This window comes from Typopeltis vanoorti, chromosome 1 (genome assembly GCF_054136105.1).
Source record: "Typopeltis vanoorti isolate ZY-2024b chromosome 1, IOZ_Tvanoo_1.0, whole genome shotgun sequence".
NCBI lineage: Eukaryota > Metazoa > Arthropoda > Arachnida > Uropygi > Thelyphonidae > Typopeltis > Typopeltis vanoorti.
The window spans coordinates 161,969,024-161,987,716 of record NC_143549.1 but is presented as its reverse complement, the minus strand read 5'-3'; the positions used below and the strand labels follow the sequence as shown (position 1 = coordinate 161,987,716).

Here is an 18,693-nt window from a genome sequence, read left to right as displayed (position 1 = left end):
CTGGACATAGAAGATGGAATGAGGTTTATCATATTGGATGAACTTTGTTTCAGAAGGTGAATGAGGCAAGGGATCTTAGTATATAAGCAACTGAAGTTCAGGGGATACATTGTGAAAGTGGTAAAGGTTACCCAGAAAATTGCTGCTATCATATGAAGAACACTGACATGTATGGATAAGAAGGCAATAATTCCACTATATAAGACACTGTATATATGGGTCCATTGATGAGAGGAACCTGTGATATAGACACAAGGGAATTATTTACTATTATTGATATCTGTCCTCCATGCAGTCAAAAAGACTTATCATGGGAGGTTTATATTCTCTCATGCCAACAGATCGTTAAGCCATGCTTTGAACCTATTCACAGTTTCTGCACTCACCAATCACTTTCCATGTAAAGAACCTTCTTTTCACTTCTTCCCTGCTTACATCCTCCTTATACAACTTCCATGAATGGCCTCTAGTCGTACCCTTGCCTCCTCTATGAAATATCTTCCCCACATTAATCTGGTAACAATCTCTCACCACCTTATATGTCTCAATCATATTCCCTCCTTTTCTTCTATTAACAAGGCTCTGTAAGTTGCGTTCCTCAATCTCTCCTTGTACCTGAAAACCTTCTCTAGACCTTCTCCAATACAGCCTCATCTCTCTGAAAACCAGTTGACCAAATCTGTGATCAACTGGTTTCATATACACAGTAGTCCATATGTGGCCTGATCAAAGCTTTATACATAACCTCTTTGCTGCTGCATGTCAATGTCTTCCTCATTATTGACATAATCTGTTGGGATGTTCTTACAATTTTAGCAAATGTTGCGTAATAGCAATTATTGCATAGAATAATGGGCAATGTGAGATTGATAGGTGGTCCCTAGAAACTATGCAAAGGTCACATGAATAAGGAAGCGAAAAGGAGATTTTTTGCTTGGTGGGTGAAACCAATCTTTCTGGTTTCATTAAAGTAGCTTTTACTGCACATGTTTTAAGGCATTATAAGTGGTTAGTGCTGAGGATGTACAAGAATAATTTGCCATCATAACTGTTTTGGAGAATGATGGGAATTTGTAAACTGTCTGAGCTTTCAAAAGATCTGGAATTATCCATCAGTTTTAATACCTACATACACTGTACTAGATATCAAATTGTTTCTTGGAGATAAATCACCGGCGGAAGTAAAAAGAAGGTGCTTTAAAATTATAGAGGAAAGAAGTAATTTAAATTATTTTAATCCATCTACCAACCTTTGCTTTCTCAATAAAATCCATTGGTTCTTTGAAATTTGTTAAAGTATCACCCAATGTCAAATAGCGCATATAATACTGATATACAATGTTCCATATCTTTTCACGATAACCTACAACAGAAAAAAACAAATGCAGAAAAAATGTACATTATTTAAAAAGCATTTTGCAACTGATTAACATGTGTGTGTGTGTGTTCACTAACTAGAGCAGGATTTCTGGACTATTTAAAAAAAATAAAAATACAAAAAATATATATAAAATTAATAAAAATATAAAAAAAATCCTTCTACACCCATAGAAAAGAGTACTACATGTTTATAAAAAACCTTTCATGAAAGAAAGTCACAAAAAAAAAATCATTATGGTAATCAAATTCCTATGTTCCCTCATGGGTGTACAGGATATTATGAGAGCACTGCATGAAAAGATTATATCATTAACAACTTCCTATTGGCAATTTTTTTCAAAATGAATTTATTATCTGTCAGAAATTCTACATTATCAGAGCTATACTACCTAAGTTTAGCTCTATAAACACATTCCTCAATGATAACAAGGTCAAGTTTTTCCCTAATATCTTTGTTTCTAATATGATACTGACATTGATGTCATATGTTTATGTTCACTCCCTTAATCTTGTTCAGAACTCTTATATCTCTGATCTCCAATCTTTGTCAAGTGTTATTTCTAATCGAGCTGTCAGACCCATAAGTGAAAATTGATTGAACACTATCTTATATAGTGGTTTGACTAATTTCATTTGGGAGATGAAATTGTTTCACCAAGTTTATTTGCCCCAAAATTGTTGTAATAAGTGAAACATATTTGAATAAAGATGAAATCCTGATGAGAACAGAAACTGAAGGGTACAGTGTTTATTGCAAGGACAGAAAGGACAAGAAAGGTAGCGGGAGCTGCTGATTAAAGCACAGGAATTAATAGCATAATTATAATAATTAATAGTAATTATAATTATAGTAAATTGATAATAATAATTTTCACATGAAATGTGAAAATTATTATTATTATTAATCAAATATACACATGAAGAGGAAAACAGTGGCAATGGTTTTGAGGCAGTGTGGTGGAAGGTGGAGGTTGATGGGAATAGGCCAGGGAATGTGGAGGGAGGTGATGAAGAAATGTATAAGTAACTTGAGTCAGTGTATAAGAAAGGGTTGACTTTAATATGCCAGTACAAACTCGAAAAAAGAGATAGATATAATCATCCCATAGAAGACTTCATATTGCTAGCCACAATCCAGGTGATCACTTCATGATCATTCTCACCAACTGGAGGAAAGTGCATTATCCCACTTACAATCACATCCTCTGATGAAATGAGCAGATCTAAATCTCTTGATCCTCATGTGCCCTTCTTTACATACTGCCTAGCTGTAACTGTCTAGCTTTGTCAAGCTGAGAAAGGTTATGGTGGTATCAAATGCAAAAAACAAAAGAATGTAGTAATGGTTTAAAACAGTTAGGAAAAATTGGAGAGAACGCGTGACATCACATGCATCAAGCGTGAAGACTTACTTATTGTTATTAAGTCATGTTTTATAATTTTCCGCGTAATTTAGTTCTGCTAAACTTAATGATTTTAACAGATTTTTCCACATATCTTTTAATATTATTCCCTGGTTTCTATTGAGGTTATTTCCTGTTCTTAGGACAACTACAGCTTCTTTAAAGGTTCTACATCTATAATCCTCTTCGATATATGGCATGTAACTGTTATTCCAATCTATTGCATGGTTAGAAGTTGAAAAATGATGAGCTAACCCTGAGGTGTCTGTTCTATTATGATTGACATCTCCGAAAAGTTCCTTTTTCAAATTCCTAGGCTTCTTGAAGTTTGGCCTATATAGGTAAGTAAACACGTGCACGGTATGCTATAAACCTGCATATTTGTAGAAAGCGATGCTATCCTTAGGTGATCTTAATAACTGTCTTATAGTTGTGGCAGGTTTAAAAACAACAGTGGCGAATTCTCCATGCTTGCTGCGCAAGCTTTAATTGAGAAAGAAGTACTATTTATTTGTTAATAAATGCATGCATTTATAAGCATTCCATTTAGGCTTTAATTTTGTAGACAGAAGAAAACTTCTTAAGCTTGCACGGCAATAATTCAGCTTTGTGTTCTGTACTGAAGCCGATGCTTGCTAGTCTAGTCAAAGCTACCTTGCCTTGCTCGGTTGTAGGAACTTACAGTTCCTTGCAGCAGCACTGGGATTTCATGTGCATGCATAGCTATTTCACGTCGTCTCACTCTGTTGCTTAATTTACAGGTCATATGCAGTCAACATAGTTCTAGCCAGTGGGCTTCAGCAGCCTTTACAAGTGTGCATGCTGCTTGGGAAAATTAAGTTACAACCAACTTTTTATGAGGATGTTATTGACCAGTTCATAAAGAAGAACCGTAGGGTAGAATTTGTATTCAAATAGCTAAATTGAAAAATGTAGAATATCATTTGTAAAATAAATGTTGTATTTGTATGATTAAATGTACATACATTTCTAAATATATAGTTCTAAATGGTCAGTACAGGAAACACTCGTATAACACGGTGCTTATACAACACAGTTTCAATAAAGCACGGTCTACAAATTGTAGTAACCCTTGTTCAACGCGGTACTTATACAATGCTGTTTTGACAAAAACACAGTCTAGAAATTGTAGTAACTGTTTATCTTTTCATATATTTTTGACAGCGCGACTTAAAAATCAAATTTTATCTTCATTAAATTTGTGTCAGCCTGTATCGCGCAGGTAGTTATAAGTAGCGAATTTATATTAGAGGAAACACCCTTTAGCATGCATGTATGTCAACTGTATACCGTATAAAGTATTTATTGTTGAAAATTGTCTTCATTTTCCCAGGAAAGCGCATTAAAAATCATAAGTGTGTTATCTCAAGCTGAGCACTCTATTTTCTGGTGAGTTACATACATAATTAATATGTAATGCTTTTTTATTTAAAAAAATTATTTTTATAGTAATGGCCACAAATTGCATTGAAAGGGATAAAATGAACATTGAAAAGAAAATTCGTCTCGAAGAAAAAAAATTAAAATCATGGATCGGTTTAAAAATGGAGAAAAACCAGTTGTTGTAAGGACTTTGAATTTAAATGAATCAACAATTCAAACAAGTAAACATAATGAACATAAAATCCGAGAAGTTTATTGCTGGGTCAACGGTAAGTGCAAATCTCGTTGCTCATGTACGCAATTTTCTAAGAGAAAATTGAGGAAATCTCTAATGATTTGGAAAGAAGATGCACTCAAAAGAAAATTCCTTTGGATGGAAATCTTATTAAACAAAAAACTCTCAACGTTTATAAACATTTATAATGCAGACCAGGTGTTCAATGCTGATGAATCCGGGTTATACTAGAAAAAAATGCCAAAACACACATATATTTTGAAAAATGAAACATCAGCTCCTGGATTCCAAGATTCCAAAGACAGAAATACTCTACTGTTTTGTAGTAATGCATCAGGTGATTACATAACAAAACTAATCTTTATTAACAGATCCTCAAATCCTTGTGCTATGAAAGATTAAAATATGCACTTATTTTTATTTTGCATAAAACATTATGCATTACGTGCAATGAAGCTTAATTACAATTTGTAATTTTTATAATTTTATACTATGTATTTGTGTCATAGTCTATATGTTTTCTCAACTTACATGAATTGATCATCATCATCATCAAATTCCTGAAAGGGGGGTGTACAGGATATGATAGTACTACATGAAAAATTTACATCATTACTAACTTCCTATCTACAATTTTTATCCAGATCAGTCTGCTACTTATCATCAAATTCCTGACATGTACCCTCAAGAGGTGTACAGGATATGATAGTACTACATGAAAAATTTACATCATTACTAACTTCCAATCTACAATTTTTCTCCAGATCAGTCTGTTACTTATCATCATCATCAAATTCCTGACATGTACCCTCAAGGGGGTGTACAGGATATGATAGTACTACATTGAAAAGGGACTAAGTTCGATTCTCGTCACGACGGGAGGAATCTTTATGTGGACTTTTTCAATCGAAGGTGAGTGAGCCGATCTCATACAGAGGTAGCAGGGCTTCTTCTCCAGGAAACTTGGGTTTTTCAACCTGCAAACAGACAAATCGGCCCTTCAGAACACACGCAATTTACAGACAAAAAAAAATACTAGTTGTGGTGGCAGTGGTGAGCGGTAGATGCCGTTGATGGAGATGATTGGTAGAGGTTCGGTGTAGGGTGGAAACAGTTGTATAGTAGGTGTCCTCCCGCGATGAGTCTTCGGATTTCTTGGAGGTGTCACGAATAATAATAATAGATCTTGCCAGGAACACTCAGTAGGGAAATACCTCTGTAATTCTCACATTCAGTTTTATTTCACGTTTTATATATGGGCACTATTAGAGCTGTACTCCAAACATAGGGAATTCATCCCAATGTTTGGAGTACAGCTTTTTTTTTTTTTTTTTTTGGTCGAATATCATCTACTTCTGCTGCCTTTCCACATTTCAAGCATTTGATGGCTTTTTCTACTTCAAGTATGGATATGTATTCCCTGACTGTATGCCTGTTGAATATTTTTTTACCACTGCGCTATCACTGCTTTGTTTCATTTTGCAATTTTTCGAAGTAATTACTCCATACTTCAAGGATATCTTTTTCTCCCATTTTCATGTCACCTTTATCATCTCTAACTCCTTTTACAGCAATCTTTCTTCCATTTCTAAGCTTCTTCAACGACCACCAGAATATCTTACCACCTTCTTGATATTTATTTATGTTCTTGCCAAAGTCCTCCCATGACTTTTGTTTAGCTAGTTTTACACAGTGTTTCGCTTTCTTACATTTGTGTCATCAGTAGTTAGTAAGATCTTGGAGAAAGTAGTGAAGGACCATATACATCATCTGGCAGATGAGGGTAATGTTATCTGTGAGAGTCAACATGGATTTGTGAAGGAACGCTCTTGTTTTAGCAATATGCTAGTCTTTTATGATAAAGTTACAAGAGCATTAGATGAGGGAAAGGGATATACTGCCATTTTCTTAGACTTAGCGAAGGCATTTGAAAGGGTGCCACATAAGCTGATATTTAAGTTGCAGCACATGGGTTTGGATGTCAGATTGGTCAACTGGATTCATTGGCTGTCCGACAGGTATCAGAGAATTGGGTATGGTGGGGCAGTTTCAAGGAAGCAGAGGGTTACAAGTGGGGACACACACAGGGCTAGTACTGGGACCTATATTCTTTAACCTTTATATCAATGACATTGTCAGTGGATTGCAAGGGGATATTCAGTTGTTTGCAGATGATGCAAAGTTGAGAAGGATTATCATTACTAATAATCCTTGATGATGCAAAGCTGAGAAGGATTATCATTACTAATAATCCTTCCCAGCTTTGCATCATCCGCAAACAACTGAATATCCCCTTGCAATCCACTGACAATGTCATTGATATAAAGGTTAAACAATATAGGTCCCAGTACTGAGCCCTGTGTGTCCCCACTTGTAACCCTCTGCTTCCTTGAAACTGCCCCACCATACCCAACTCTCTGATACCTATCGGACAGCCAATCCTGAATCCAGTTGACCAATCTGACATCCAAACCCAACTTACTGCTGCAACTTAAATATCAGCTTGTGTGGCACCCTGTCAAATGCCTTCGCTAAGTCTAAGAAAATGCCAGTATATGCCTTTCCCTCATCTAATGCCCTTGTAACTTTATCATAAAAGATTAGCTTGCTAAAACAAGAGCGTGCCTTCACAAATTGATTTGAATAAGATAGATAGATGGGTAAATGAATGGGGGTGTCAGTTTAATGAAGCAAAATGTAAGGTCTTGAGGTTTGGGAAACATCCATGGGACACTGCATATTCTATGGGAGGAGTTATACTGGAGGAAGTAGGGGAGACAAGAGATCTGGGGTTGATGATTGATAGAAACCTAAAATTTAGGGGACATATTGCAAAGGTAGTGAAGGTAACATAGAGGATTGCTGCAATAATGAGAAGGATGCTGACCTGCAGAGATGAAACAATATACATCATTCCGTTGTATAAGACCCTGATCAGACCACACTTGGACTATTGTTCTCAGATTTGGTCCCCAGGATTTGAAGGGGATAAATTAACTGTGCAAAGGGTATAAAGGCAGATTACAAGATGGTATCAGGACTGTACAGCAATAGTTATGAGGATCAGCTGCAGAGTTTGGTGGATAGAAGAAGGAGAGGCGATATGATTGAGACTTTTAAACTGTTGAGAGGGGGTTACAGGGTTGACACCGGAGAGGACTTTCGCTTGGTTGAACAGTGGGAAGGAGTGATGACAAGAGGCCATCCCTGGAAGTTACAAAAGGAAACTGTGAGCAAGAGGGTGAGGAGTGGTTTCTTTGCATGGAGGGTGGTTGAACCATGGAATGCACTGCCTGATGGAGTGGTGAGATCGAGAACGGTCAATGAGTTTAAGGAGTGGTATGATAGACTTTGTGTTTCTTGGGGGGGGGGGGAACCTCCCCTCGATGAGTCTTGATAAACTTTGTGTTTCTTAGAAAGGACCTTCCACGATGAGTCTTTTGACTCCATGGAGGACTGAATAATAATAAAATAATAATAATTCTCTAAGAGCACAAGCTGACTTATTTGCCAGGAAAACTTTCGATATGCTTTCTTCTTTTTCTTCACTGCCTCTTTAACTTCCTATGTCCACTATGCAGTTCTGATTTTTCTATCCTTGCAGACAATCTCACCACATGCCTCTCTGGCTGAATCAATCAGGGATTTCTTCAAGGCTTGCCACTGAATCTCCAAGGTTTAGTTCCTGTTCTCAAACTCTTTCATTTTTTATTCAATAATCTTTGTGTATTTTAGTCTACACTTCACATCTGAGAGCTGCTCAACTTTTATTCACTTTAAAACTATCTCACATTTTCTTCTTTTTGATATGAAATTCAATTTTATCCTGCTCAAGACTAAATAGTGATCACTTCCAATTTCAAATCCTCTGTACACTCTGGTGTCCTGCACCAGGGAGAAAACATCACTCTCAACAATAACATAGTCAATGAAACTTTTCTTATTCCTTGCCTCTTCTCTCTCTCCATGTGAATTTGTGCACATTTTTATGTTGGAACATGGTGTTAGTAATAACCAGTCCATGTCCTGAGCAGAAATCCAACAGGTATTTGCCATTCTTATTAGCTTTGCTCTTTTCTCCAAATTTTCCCAAAATATTTTTGTATGTCTGACAATCATTTCCTACTCTGCTATTTAGATCCCCAACAAGGAGCAACTTTTCCTTTTTGATATGAAATTTTTTTTTTTTTTTACGCAAGGTTTTTTTTTTTTTTTTTTTTTTTTTTTTTTTTTTTTTTTTTTTTACGCATTCGCTGCCACGCTACTTCGGCATAGTCTGTTCCCGTATGCCGAGCAATTTCACTTCTTCAAGGTCAGTACGGTAATCTCGTTGCCAGCGGTAAGCGTGATACGAGTATACTCGTAGTTGGCTTGTGCAAAGCATATACCATCTACGAGAATACACAGTTTTGATGCTAGCTCCACAAGCCAAGCATTTTCACTTCTTCAAGGTCAGTACAATAATCTCATTGCCGGCAGTAAGCGTCATACGAGTATACTCGTAGCTGGCTTGTGTAGCTGGTTTACCAACCACGAGTATACTCGTAGTTGGCAGCGAACATGTTAAAGATGCAGATTTGTATATAGTGTCTACAAATCATAACATTTTACTCACACTGTTACAGTCATGTAATACCTAAATTTACATTGATATTATTTGTTTGTAAATAGAGATATTAATTTTGAATTTTCTGTCTCTCACTCAATCGCTTAACTTATTTTATAATAAAATTCCAGATAAGAATCTCTTTATGAATTTTAATTTGTCCAAAAATGTAGGGAACATGTGGCTCAGGGAATATTTTTTTTTCCATGACAAATTTATCTATTGTTTGATAAGGTTAGGGGTAGTGTCAATGGCTATTTTCGGCAAGACAATGAGCTTGACTATGTAATGGTGCTCCTTAATACAGCAAGCTTACTGTAATTACCTATATTTGACAGTAAAGATATTTTAGATGTCGAATAATTGCTTTGAAAGATTGTTAAATGAAACAAGTGATAGAACAGTAATAAAAACTTTTTAAGGGGGTGCATCAGGAAGTACATATGAACACTTGAGATAGGAAAAGTTATCAAATCCTGAAATGTGCAAAGACAGCAGGATTAAATGATAATTGTTTCAAAAATGTTCATAAAAGTTTTATAGTTGCTGCCCTGTACAATTTGGAAGGTATGGTCCAAAGGACAAATTCTGGATGATTGGAGTACAGCTCTTATAGTATTCACATTTAAAAAAAAAAAAAAAAGAATTAAAATTAAAGGTGAGAATTATGGAGGAATTTCTCTATTGAGTAAGATTTAGATTATTTAGATACTGAGTAAGAGTAAGATTCCAGGTAAGATTTACAAGCATACTTGAGAAGAGGCTAAGAGAAATTATTGAATAGAAACTTGAAAACGTTGGGTTCAAGCCAGATAGGGATTATTATGGAGATCAGATTTTTACTGAGAGATATATAATTGAGAAATCATAGGAATGTAACAAGGATCTGCAAGTTTTGTAGATGTCAAAGAGGCATATGATTAGGTCCAAGAGCTGTTCAAAATGCAACAATTACGAGGTGGGGTGTGTGGGAAAAGTCCTGATAAATGCCTAGAACACAAATGATATTAAAGCAACTGATATAACCAAAAGAAAGAACATATCTTAAAACCCTTTAACCCTCATGTTTCATTAAATTGTAATAATTTGCTCTTTTTCTTTTAGGATATATAAAAAGACATGTCAGAAGTTTTGAAGAAATTCAAAGACACAGAAGTGCAGGCCGTCATCAAGTTTTTTTGTCCTGCAAGAAAAGTCTGCAACTGAGATTCACTGAACTTTGTGTAAGACTTTAGGGGACTCTGTCCTGCATATCCAACAGTTGTTAGATGGGAGGCCAAGTTTAAAATTGGGACAACAGATGCCCCAGGTCAAGAAGACCTTCCACAGCAATCACACCTGAAAACTTTGACACAGTGCATGCCATGATCCTTGATGACAGACAAACACCAGCCAAAAACATTGCAAATTCTTTGGGTATGTCCATGGAACAAGTTGGAGTCATTATCCACGAACAGACATGCAGAAGTGGAAGCTCTCAGCAAAGTGGGTCCCCAATTGTTTGAATGCTGATCAAAAGAGAGAATATGTGTTGTCATCTCAAGGAATTATGTGTCATTTTTGAGAAATCAGGTGCAAAGTTTTGGCTTGTATTGTGACTGCTGATGAAACATGGCTTCATCGCTATAAAGAGTACACCATTACCCCTAGGAACTTAGGAGAGGGCATATTGCAAAAGTTGGTAAAATAGCTCAAAAAAGTACTTATGTGTTGAAAAGCACACTAACAAGTAAAAACAGGGAAGTTATTATCCCTCTTTATAAGGTTATGATTGGGCTGCATCTTGACTACTGTGCACAGATTTGGTCACCTGGGTTTCTTGGGCACCAGGAGGTGGTAGTAGAAAAATTCGCAGATGAATGACTAAGCTGGTGGCAGGTATGGGGAATACTCCCTGTGAGGATTAGGTTGAAGGTGTGTAGGTTACATAGTTTAGTTGATAGGCAGAAAAAAGGGTACATGATAGAAACTTTTAAGATATTAAAGGGATGTTATGAATTTGATGCAAAAGAAAACCATTCAATATACGACAAATAGAGAACTAGGGGTCCATGAAAGTTGTGTATGAGTGTGGTTACTAGGGATGTGCAGACTAGATCTTTTTTGTGAAGAGTGGTGAATGAGTGGAATGGATTGCCAGAATTAGTTGTGGGTTTTCTGACAGCGAATGAATGAGTTCAAGGAGAGGTATGATAGGTTTTGTGTGTATAATGGTTTGTTTGGGTATCTCCATGGAGTCCAGAGACTTCATGAGAGAGACCCAAACAAACCATATGGTAGCAAAAGTCAAAATTGCTACCATGTTACAGAAGAGGATCATATAGTGCAAATCAAAATAAACTGTAATTCTAGACTTCCAAAATAAGAAAACAAAATAATACATTTTAGAAATCCAGGCAACCAGAACTAATATCAAAGCCATAAACATTCACCACCTTCCTTACATGCCATCGGAGAATTGGCAACTGAATAACATCCAGACTAACCTTAAGCTTTCAACAAAAAAGAATGTTCCTGGCTCTTTGATTGCCATCTATTTCTCACTATTCTCATTAATCTCTCTCTCTCTCTCTCTCTCTGTCTGAGCACTGCACAGTTCAAAATGGCTCACACACCATAAATTCTTCATTTCCTTATTTACTTATATTATCAGGTTAAGAATTCCGATGGAAGAAATACCAGCTATCCATACGTTTTTTTTTTTTTATTAAAAGTACTAAATAACAGACAATTCTTTTTCATCTTGATTTATAAAACCATTCACATAGTAAGGTTATTTTTTCATTCAATATTATTATTATTATTATGTGACAACTCCAGGGAGTCCAAAGACTCATGAAGGGAGAGTGTGCCAACAGATTCGAACAATTGATCACCTTCCAACTACTAACCATGCTCAAACTTGCTTAACTTTTACTTGAGCCATTAGTAGCAAAGGCTCTACCAATCGACCAACCTTTGCTGGCAATATCTGCCATTTAAAATTTCACAATACTTTTTTTTTTAGGTTTTTATTTTTTATATGGTGGTATTTTGTTTATTTTTGACTGTGTTGTTAAGTGGTGTTGTTTAGCCTCGACTAATATTATGTGATATTCTTTCAAAAACATTCTTTGTTATGGCACCAATGCATACAAGAAAAATGGCAACTAAGATATCAATATTGACTGATATCAAAGTGTGGGATTTGGTGTGATGTAGCATGCATTTAATGTATTCATTGCCAAGAATGAATGGTTTCTGGTATGAGAGCGATAATGGAAAGAATATTTTTTCAAAGTAAACATGCCAGTCACCCAAGACACTCGGTGAAGAGAATCAAGGAAAACCGGCGAGATTGTCCAGGCTGAGCAGTAACCACCGTACGGTGGACCACCCATCTGGAATGAGAGTTTAAAGGAAGTGGTTGAAAGTAATAATGTGGATGATGAGATGCCAGCGAGGAAAGAAAATGCATGCTTACGCACTCCTTCACACAACAAAATGTGAGCTTGAGCAACTGGAGAAATGATTGGCCAGGACAGAATTGACAAGAAAAGCAATGATTGCCAAAGAGTCAATGAGAAGACTGTGCAAGAGGAATGCTGTGCAGTTTATAGACATGGGGAGTGAATTTGATAGACATAAGGAGCTGTGTATGCCTGATGGACTGCACTTAAATGGAGTCAGGTGCTTGGAAAAAGTGTGTTGTTCAGCGAAAGTGTGGAAGTGCAAAACCAACGGAAACGAGAGATATTAAGTAGGAACCAATCAAGCATGTGTCTGATCATCCTTGGGACAAATGAGTGCAAGAATGATTGTGCAGAAATAGATAGATAAGTATGATTGGAGAAATTATTGTGAAAAGCAGGGTACAGTTTTCCAGGTGTGAAACCTGAATGGGCAGGTAATGACATTACGTAAGTGTGACTGTGGGCCCAAGCAGATGGTTGAAATACATGCACAAGAATGCCCAAAAAGTATCAGAAACAAAGAAGAGGATTTTGGGCATTGGTAAGTTTGACTTGGCCAAAAAATAATTGGCATCAGCAAGATCTGGTTGCCAGAGAATGATGTAATCACAGAGATAGAATGTAATGGTTGCTTTATTTTCAGAGAAGATAGAGAAAATAAAGCAGGAGGAGGAGTATTGTTAATGATAACTAAAGAACTTCAACCAACAGAACTGAAGGAAGATTGTAGATCTGATGGATATGATTCATTTGAGGATGTCTTATGTGAGATAGAGGTCAATAGGACAAAATATATTGTTGACTACTGCTATAGACCTGTGGATCCAGAAGAAGATGTGGATGACATGCATCAGCAGATTAGTGCAATGAGTGAACAATATCATGGGAAACTTCAACTATGGTGATACAGACTGAAAGGAGAAAATGGCACATGGCAAAATGCAATGTATACAATTACTAAGGGATAATTACCTGAAACAGCATTGTGATAGGACCAGGAGTTTGAGAGTGTTGGAAATGGTAATAGCATCAGAAGATCTATTTATAACTGTAGTAGCAACTTTACCACTGATTAGAGAAAGTGACCATATAGTCTTGTCTTGGGAGGCTGCTCAACATGTAGAAATTTCAATCAAGGAAAGCTTTATGTGGAATTACAAAGCTGGTGATTATGACACTTAGGATGCAACTTGGAGCAGTGCCATGGCATAAAAAACTACATGGATTGAATATCATTAGTGCATGGGAAGCAGCCAAGAATTGTTTGAGTGAGGCACTATCAGAGTGTATACCCAGGGTCAGGAGGATAAACCAAGTAGGGATTAAGTGTGGATGACTAGCAATATTAAACAGGAGCTACAAAAAAAAGCACTGTGGAAGGAATATAAACAAGATGATTAGCATGCCCATGAGCAATATAAAGCACAAGCAAGAAAGGTAACTAGTATGGTAAAGAAGGCTAAATCACATTTTGAGAGAAAATTAGCTAAGCAGGCCCTCCAAAAGAGTTTTTGCACTTCGTAGCAAGTAAGAGAAAAAAATTATAATGGAAAGATAATTTTACTCAGTGCTGGTGGTAAGGAAGTGACAGAAGCAGAAGAAATAGTTCAGTTACTAAGTGAACAATTTGCAAGGGTATATCATCTATGTGGTGACTTGGCTGTTAATGAGTTGACAGAGACTGATGTGAGCACTGACATAGATGAACTGGAGGTACTCAGCATATTGAAAAATATCAATATGAATACAGCAGTGGGTCTGGATGGTATGTCAGTTCGTGTGCTACAAGAATGTGCAGGTGAACTTGCAGTGTCTCTGATGATGTTGCTTAATCTAAGTCTCAGCTCTGGCAAGGTTCCAAGGGAATGGAAAGAGGGTAAGATAGTTCCATTACATGTGGTGGCTCTAAGAACAAAAATAACAAATTACAGACCAATTAGTATCTCTGGAGTAATGATTAAAGTATTGGAAGAGTTGATTAAAAATAAAATTCAGGAATAGGTGGATAGGAATATGATACTCTATATGGGGCAACATGGTTTTTAAAAGATAAGTTCTGCCTCAGTAATTTATTCACATTTCATAATAAGGTGACAGCAGAACTGGATAAAATCAATGTCTACACCATGATTTTGCTAGACTTTGCAAAGACATGTGACAGAATAGTTCACGGAAAAATATTACATAAGTTGGAGCAAATGGGAATGTATATGAGACTAGTGGAATAGACGTGTGTGTGTGGGGGGGGGGGTGACAAACAGACATTGGAGTGTGATGTATAGTGGTGTATATCAAGGCGAATGAGGGTGACTAGTGGAGTACCCCAGGGTTCTGTAGTAGGACCACTACTCTTTAATTTGTACATTAATGATAAAGTCGAAGATTTGAAGGGAGGAGGGGATCTTCAGTTGTTTGCTGTTGATACAAACTGGTGAGGGCAATAGTTGATACAAGGGTGATGTAGATATCTTACAGGATGATTTAAATAAATTGGCAGTGTGGGCAAAGGACAATAATTATCAATTCAATGTTGAAAAAGGTAAAGTAATGCACTTCAGGATGAAAAGATTACACACCTCATATCATATTGATAGTACTGGTTTACAGGACATTGATGAGGCTAGGGATCAGGGGGATGATGGTGGATAGAGATTTGATATTTCGAGGACATATTGCAAGAGTTGGCAAAATAGAGCTCAGGGGATTATTTAAATGCTGACAAACACATCGACAAGTAAAGATACAGAGGTTATTATCCCTCTTTATAAGGCTAAGATTGGCCACATGTTGACAACTGTGCACAGATTTGGGCACTTGTATTTCTTGAGGAAACGGGAGGTGGTGAAGAGGACTCAGAAATTAGTGACCAAGTTGGTGACTGATCTCTAAAATGTTCCCTATGAGGATGTGTGGGCTGCAAAGTTTAGCTGACAGACAGAGGAGAGTGGATATGATATAAACTGATAAGTTACTAAATGGATTCTATAATATTGACACAAAAGAAATTTTTCAATACATGGGGAGTAGGGGGAAAACAAATGGTTACAACACTTGGAAGTTGTCTAAGAGTGTAGTTAGTAAGGGTGTGTGAACTAGGTTCTTTACTTGAAGTGAAAAATGAGTGGAATAAATTGCCAAAGGAGGTTGTGAGCATCCTAACAGTGAAGAAGTTTAAGGAGATGTATGATACAGATTGCCAGCCTGGTCGGCCAAGTGATTAGTGTATCTGCTCTCCAGACAAGAGGCTGTGGGTTTGAATCCCACCTAGGCATGGATGTTTGTGATTGTCTTTCACTTTCATACATTCATTCATACAAGTGAATAAATATTCTCCCAAGATGGACTGGGTCATCATGGGAGAAGCAGACACTCCCCTGCAGTGGGGGGGTCTTCACCCTGTAATGGATAGAAAACAGGCTTAAAATCATCATCACAGGTATTGTTAATGGATAGAGTAGGTCTCTAGGGATGAATTTTTTGATTCCATGAAGTACCCATATATATAATAATAATAATCATCTATTTTATATATATCGTTTATTTATCAAGTTGTTTTTACTTTTCCAGTTAGCAAACTGCTCATTCTTCATCTTGATGTTTTTTTGAATTTTCACAAGTTTGTCTCAAACTACATTTTTTTATGTCAAGGAAACGGAAAAAGCAATTATGCCATCATACATCCTAGATATTTCGAAAGTAGATTTCCTTTTCGTTAATCATGTAAGTGTGGTCCTTAATACAACAGGCTTGCTTCAATTACTTATATCTGCAATTTAATAGAAAATACATAAAATTGAAATTTCAGAATACTCAAAATATCTTTAGCATCAATTTTTTATGTCATATTTCATGATATAATTGTTTACAGTACTTTTACCTCCATTTCTTACTTTTTACTCAATATTCATCAGATTAACACATTTACAATATTTACATATTATGTATGTTCTTACCAATGTTTTTCTGTAATGTTTGTTTATCTACTTTTATAGATGCACTTTCATACATTTTCCTCTATATTCTCTCAAAGCACATGTTTTCAAAGAACTTAGGTACACTCTGTTCTTTTCCAGGACTGCTTCTAACTTAACCTCTAAGTAAGTCCACCAAGGCATTCTGACTTTTCAATCCAACAAAACTTAACCACTTTGGTTGTTCCAAGGTTGTGTCTATATTTCAAACTTGTTTTAATATTTGCATATTTGAATTTACAACTTGCCTCTGAAAGCTTCTTGGCTGATTCTTTTTTAAAACTCATGTATGCATTTTTCTTTTCAATATGAAATTCATTTTTATCTTGCTCATAACTAAATCATGATCCCTTCTTATTTCAAATCACCTGTATATTCAAATGTTGCTATCAACAATAGCATAGTCAATGAGTCTTCTCTCCATGTGTGTGTGTACATCTTTATGATGGAGAATGGTATTAGTAATGGCTAGTCTATATCCTGAACAGAAATCCCGACAAAAACAGTGGGAATCTTGATTTAAGTGGAGACTGTCCAAGACAAAATGATATTTCATCATGTTGTGCCTTCATTTCCTTAAGCCAATATAGAATATAATTTAGGCAGCTAGATCCCAAATTGCCATTCCATTCTTTTGTTCAGTATCACATTAGTTCAAAAGTAATAATAGGTTCTGCACAGAAGCTAAAGGATGAAGGTTTTCTTTCAGATATCACCTTTCTTTTTCTTTAATAGTCTACATGCCAACCTCATATTATGAATTATAGTTTTGTTTTTTCTCAATGTGACAGTCACCATTTTCATCTGCCAGTGGTCATACCCAAATGCAGATATCAATCCACTTAAGAATAATTTATCATTTTATATCTAATGGCACTCCTGATACTGTTAACATTCATGAGTGTCAGAAGTGGTAACCTTCAGGTGGTATAGTCACCTAAAGAGAATGGTTGAGGAAAGTTTAGCAAAACATATTTAGTTGTTTTTTGCCAAGTTGGCATGAAAAAAAAGTCCAGACCAAGGTCTAGGTGGATTGATAAAGAAGTGCCTTATAAAACTGAAAAATAAGATATGAAATATTGGAGTGTAGGATGTCTACTATTTAGCAATATCAGATTATCTTACATTTTAATTTTTTTTATTTTTTAAAGGTTTAGTGAAGGATGATTTTTTTTTTTGTATAAATAAACAAAAAGGAAAGGATAAGTTTTAGTTTTATTATATATGTAAAAATTTCACTAAAAGTATAATGATAATGCATTATTTATTGTAATTAGAAATTTCTTTAGTAATGTTCTGTATAATCTGACCTGTATAATCTGTATATGTATGTCTGACCAAGATGATAGCAAGTCTAAGGAATGAACCTTATGAGAACAGGTTGAAGATCTGTGGGTTGCAAAAATTGGTTGATAGGTGGAAAAGGGGAGATATGATTGAGACATTCAAATTGCTGAAGGGTTTCTATAGGATTAATTCAGAGGATATTTTTGAGAACAGGACTGGTGGTGGGAGGACTAGGGGACATCCATGGAAGGTTTTTTTATGTTTAGGGTGGTGAATGAGTGGAATAAGCTGCCAGTCTGTTGTGGGTGCTATGACAGTGAATGAGTTCAAGGCAAAGTATGATAGATACTGTGTGAATGTCGAATAGTTGTGATGGACAAGATGTTTAGAGCCTCCCTCGATGAGTCTAAGGACTCCTTAGAGTCGTCCGTAATAATAATAATTATAATAATTACTATTATTACGTGACACCTCCAAGGAGTCCAAAGAATCATTAAGCAAGGGAGGACACCTACTCTATAACTCTCCATCTTAATCTTTAATCCACCAATTACAGTGAACTGCGACTACCATCATCACTTACACCAACACCATCTATTGCCACCACAACCACTAATATTTTTTGTCTGTAAAGCATGTGCATTCTCAAGGCTGATTTGTTTGTATGTATGTAGGATGAAAAACCTGATCTCACTTTCAATTGGAAAAAAAAAAAAAAAAAAAAAAAAAAAAAAAAAAAAAAAAAAACCACGTTTCCTCTTGTCACAATGAGAATCGACCTTAGGCCTTTTCCAATTGAAGAATGCAATGTACTGTTGTTCTTCCAATTGCGTAGTACAACTGGAAGAATGACAGTATGTTGTGTCCTTGGAGCACAAAATTACAGCAAACTGTTTAATTGTGATATTTATTAGTAAAAAGAACACACTTGGAATTAATATTAATTATGTAACTT

General features: G+C 36.0%; 1 protein-coding gene across 6 annotated transcripts in view; it reads right to left on the bottom strand.

Annotated features, from left to right (window-relative positions):
- LOC150110589 (TBC1 domain family member 19) overlaps positions 1-18,693 on the bottom strand; it is a 476,985-nt gene that overhangs the window by 408,292 nt on the left and 50,000 nt on the right. For all 6 annotated transcript variants that reach the window (XM_090395037.1, XM_090395020.1, XM_090395012.1 and 3 more), the window contains exon 4: positions 1,251-1,363. In XM_090395037.1, coding sequence (XP_090251163.1) covers positions 1,251-1,363 — 113 coding nt within the window. The remainder of the gene's footprint in view (positions 1-1,250; positions 1,364-18,693) is intronic.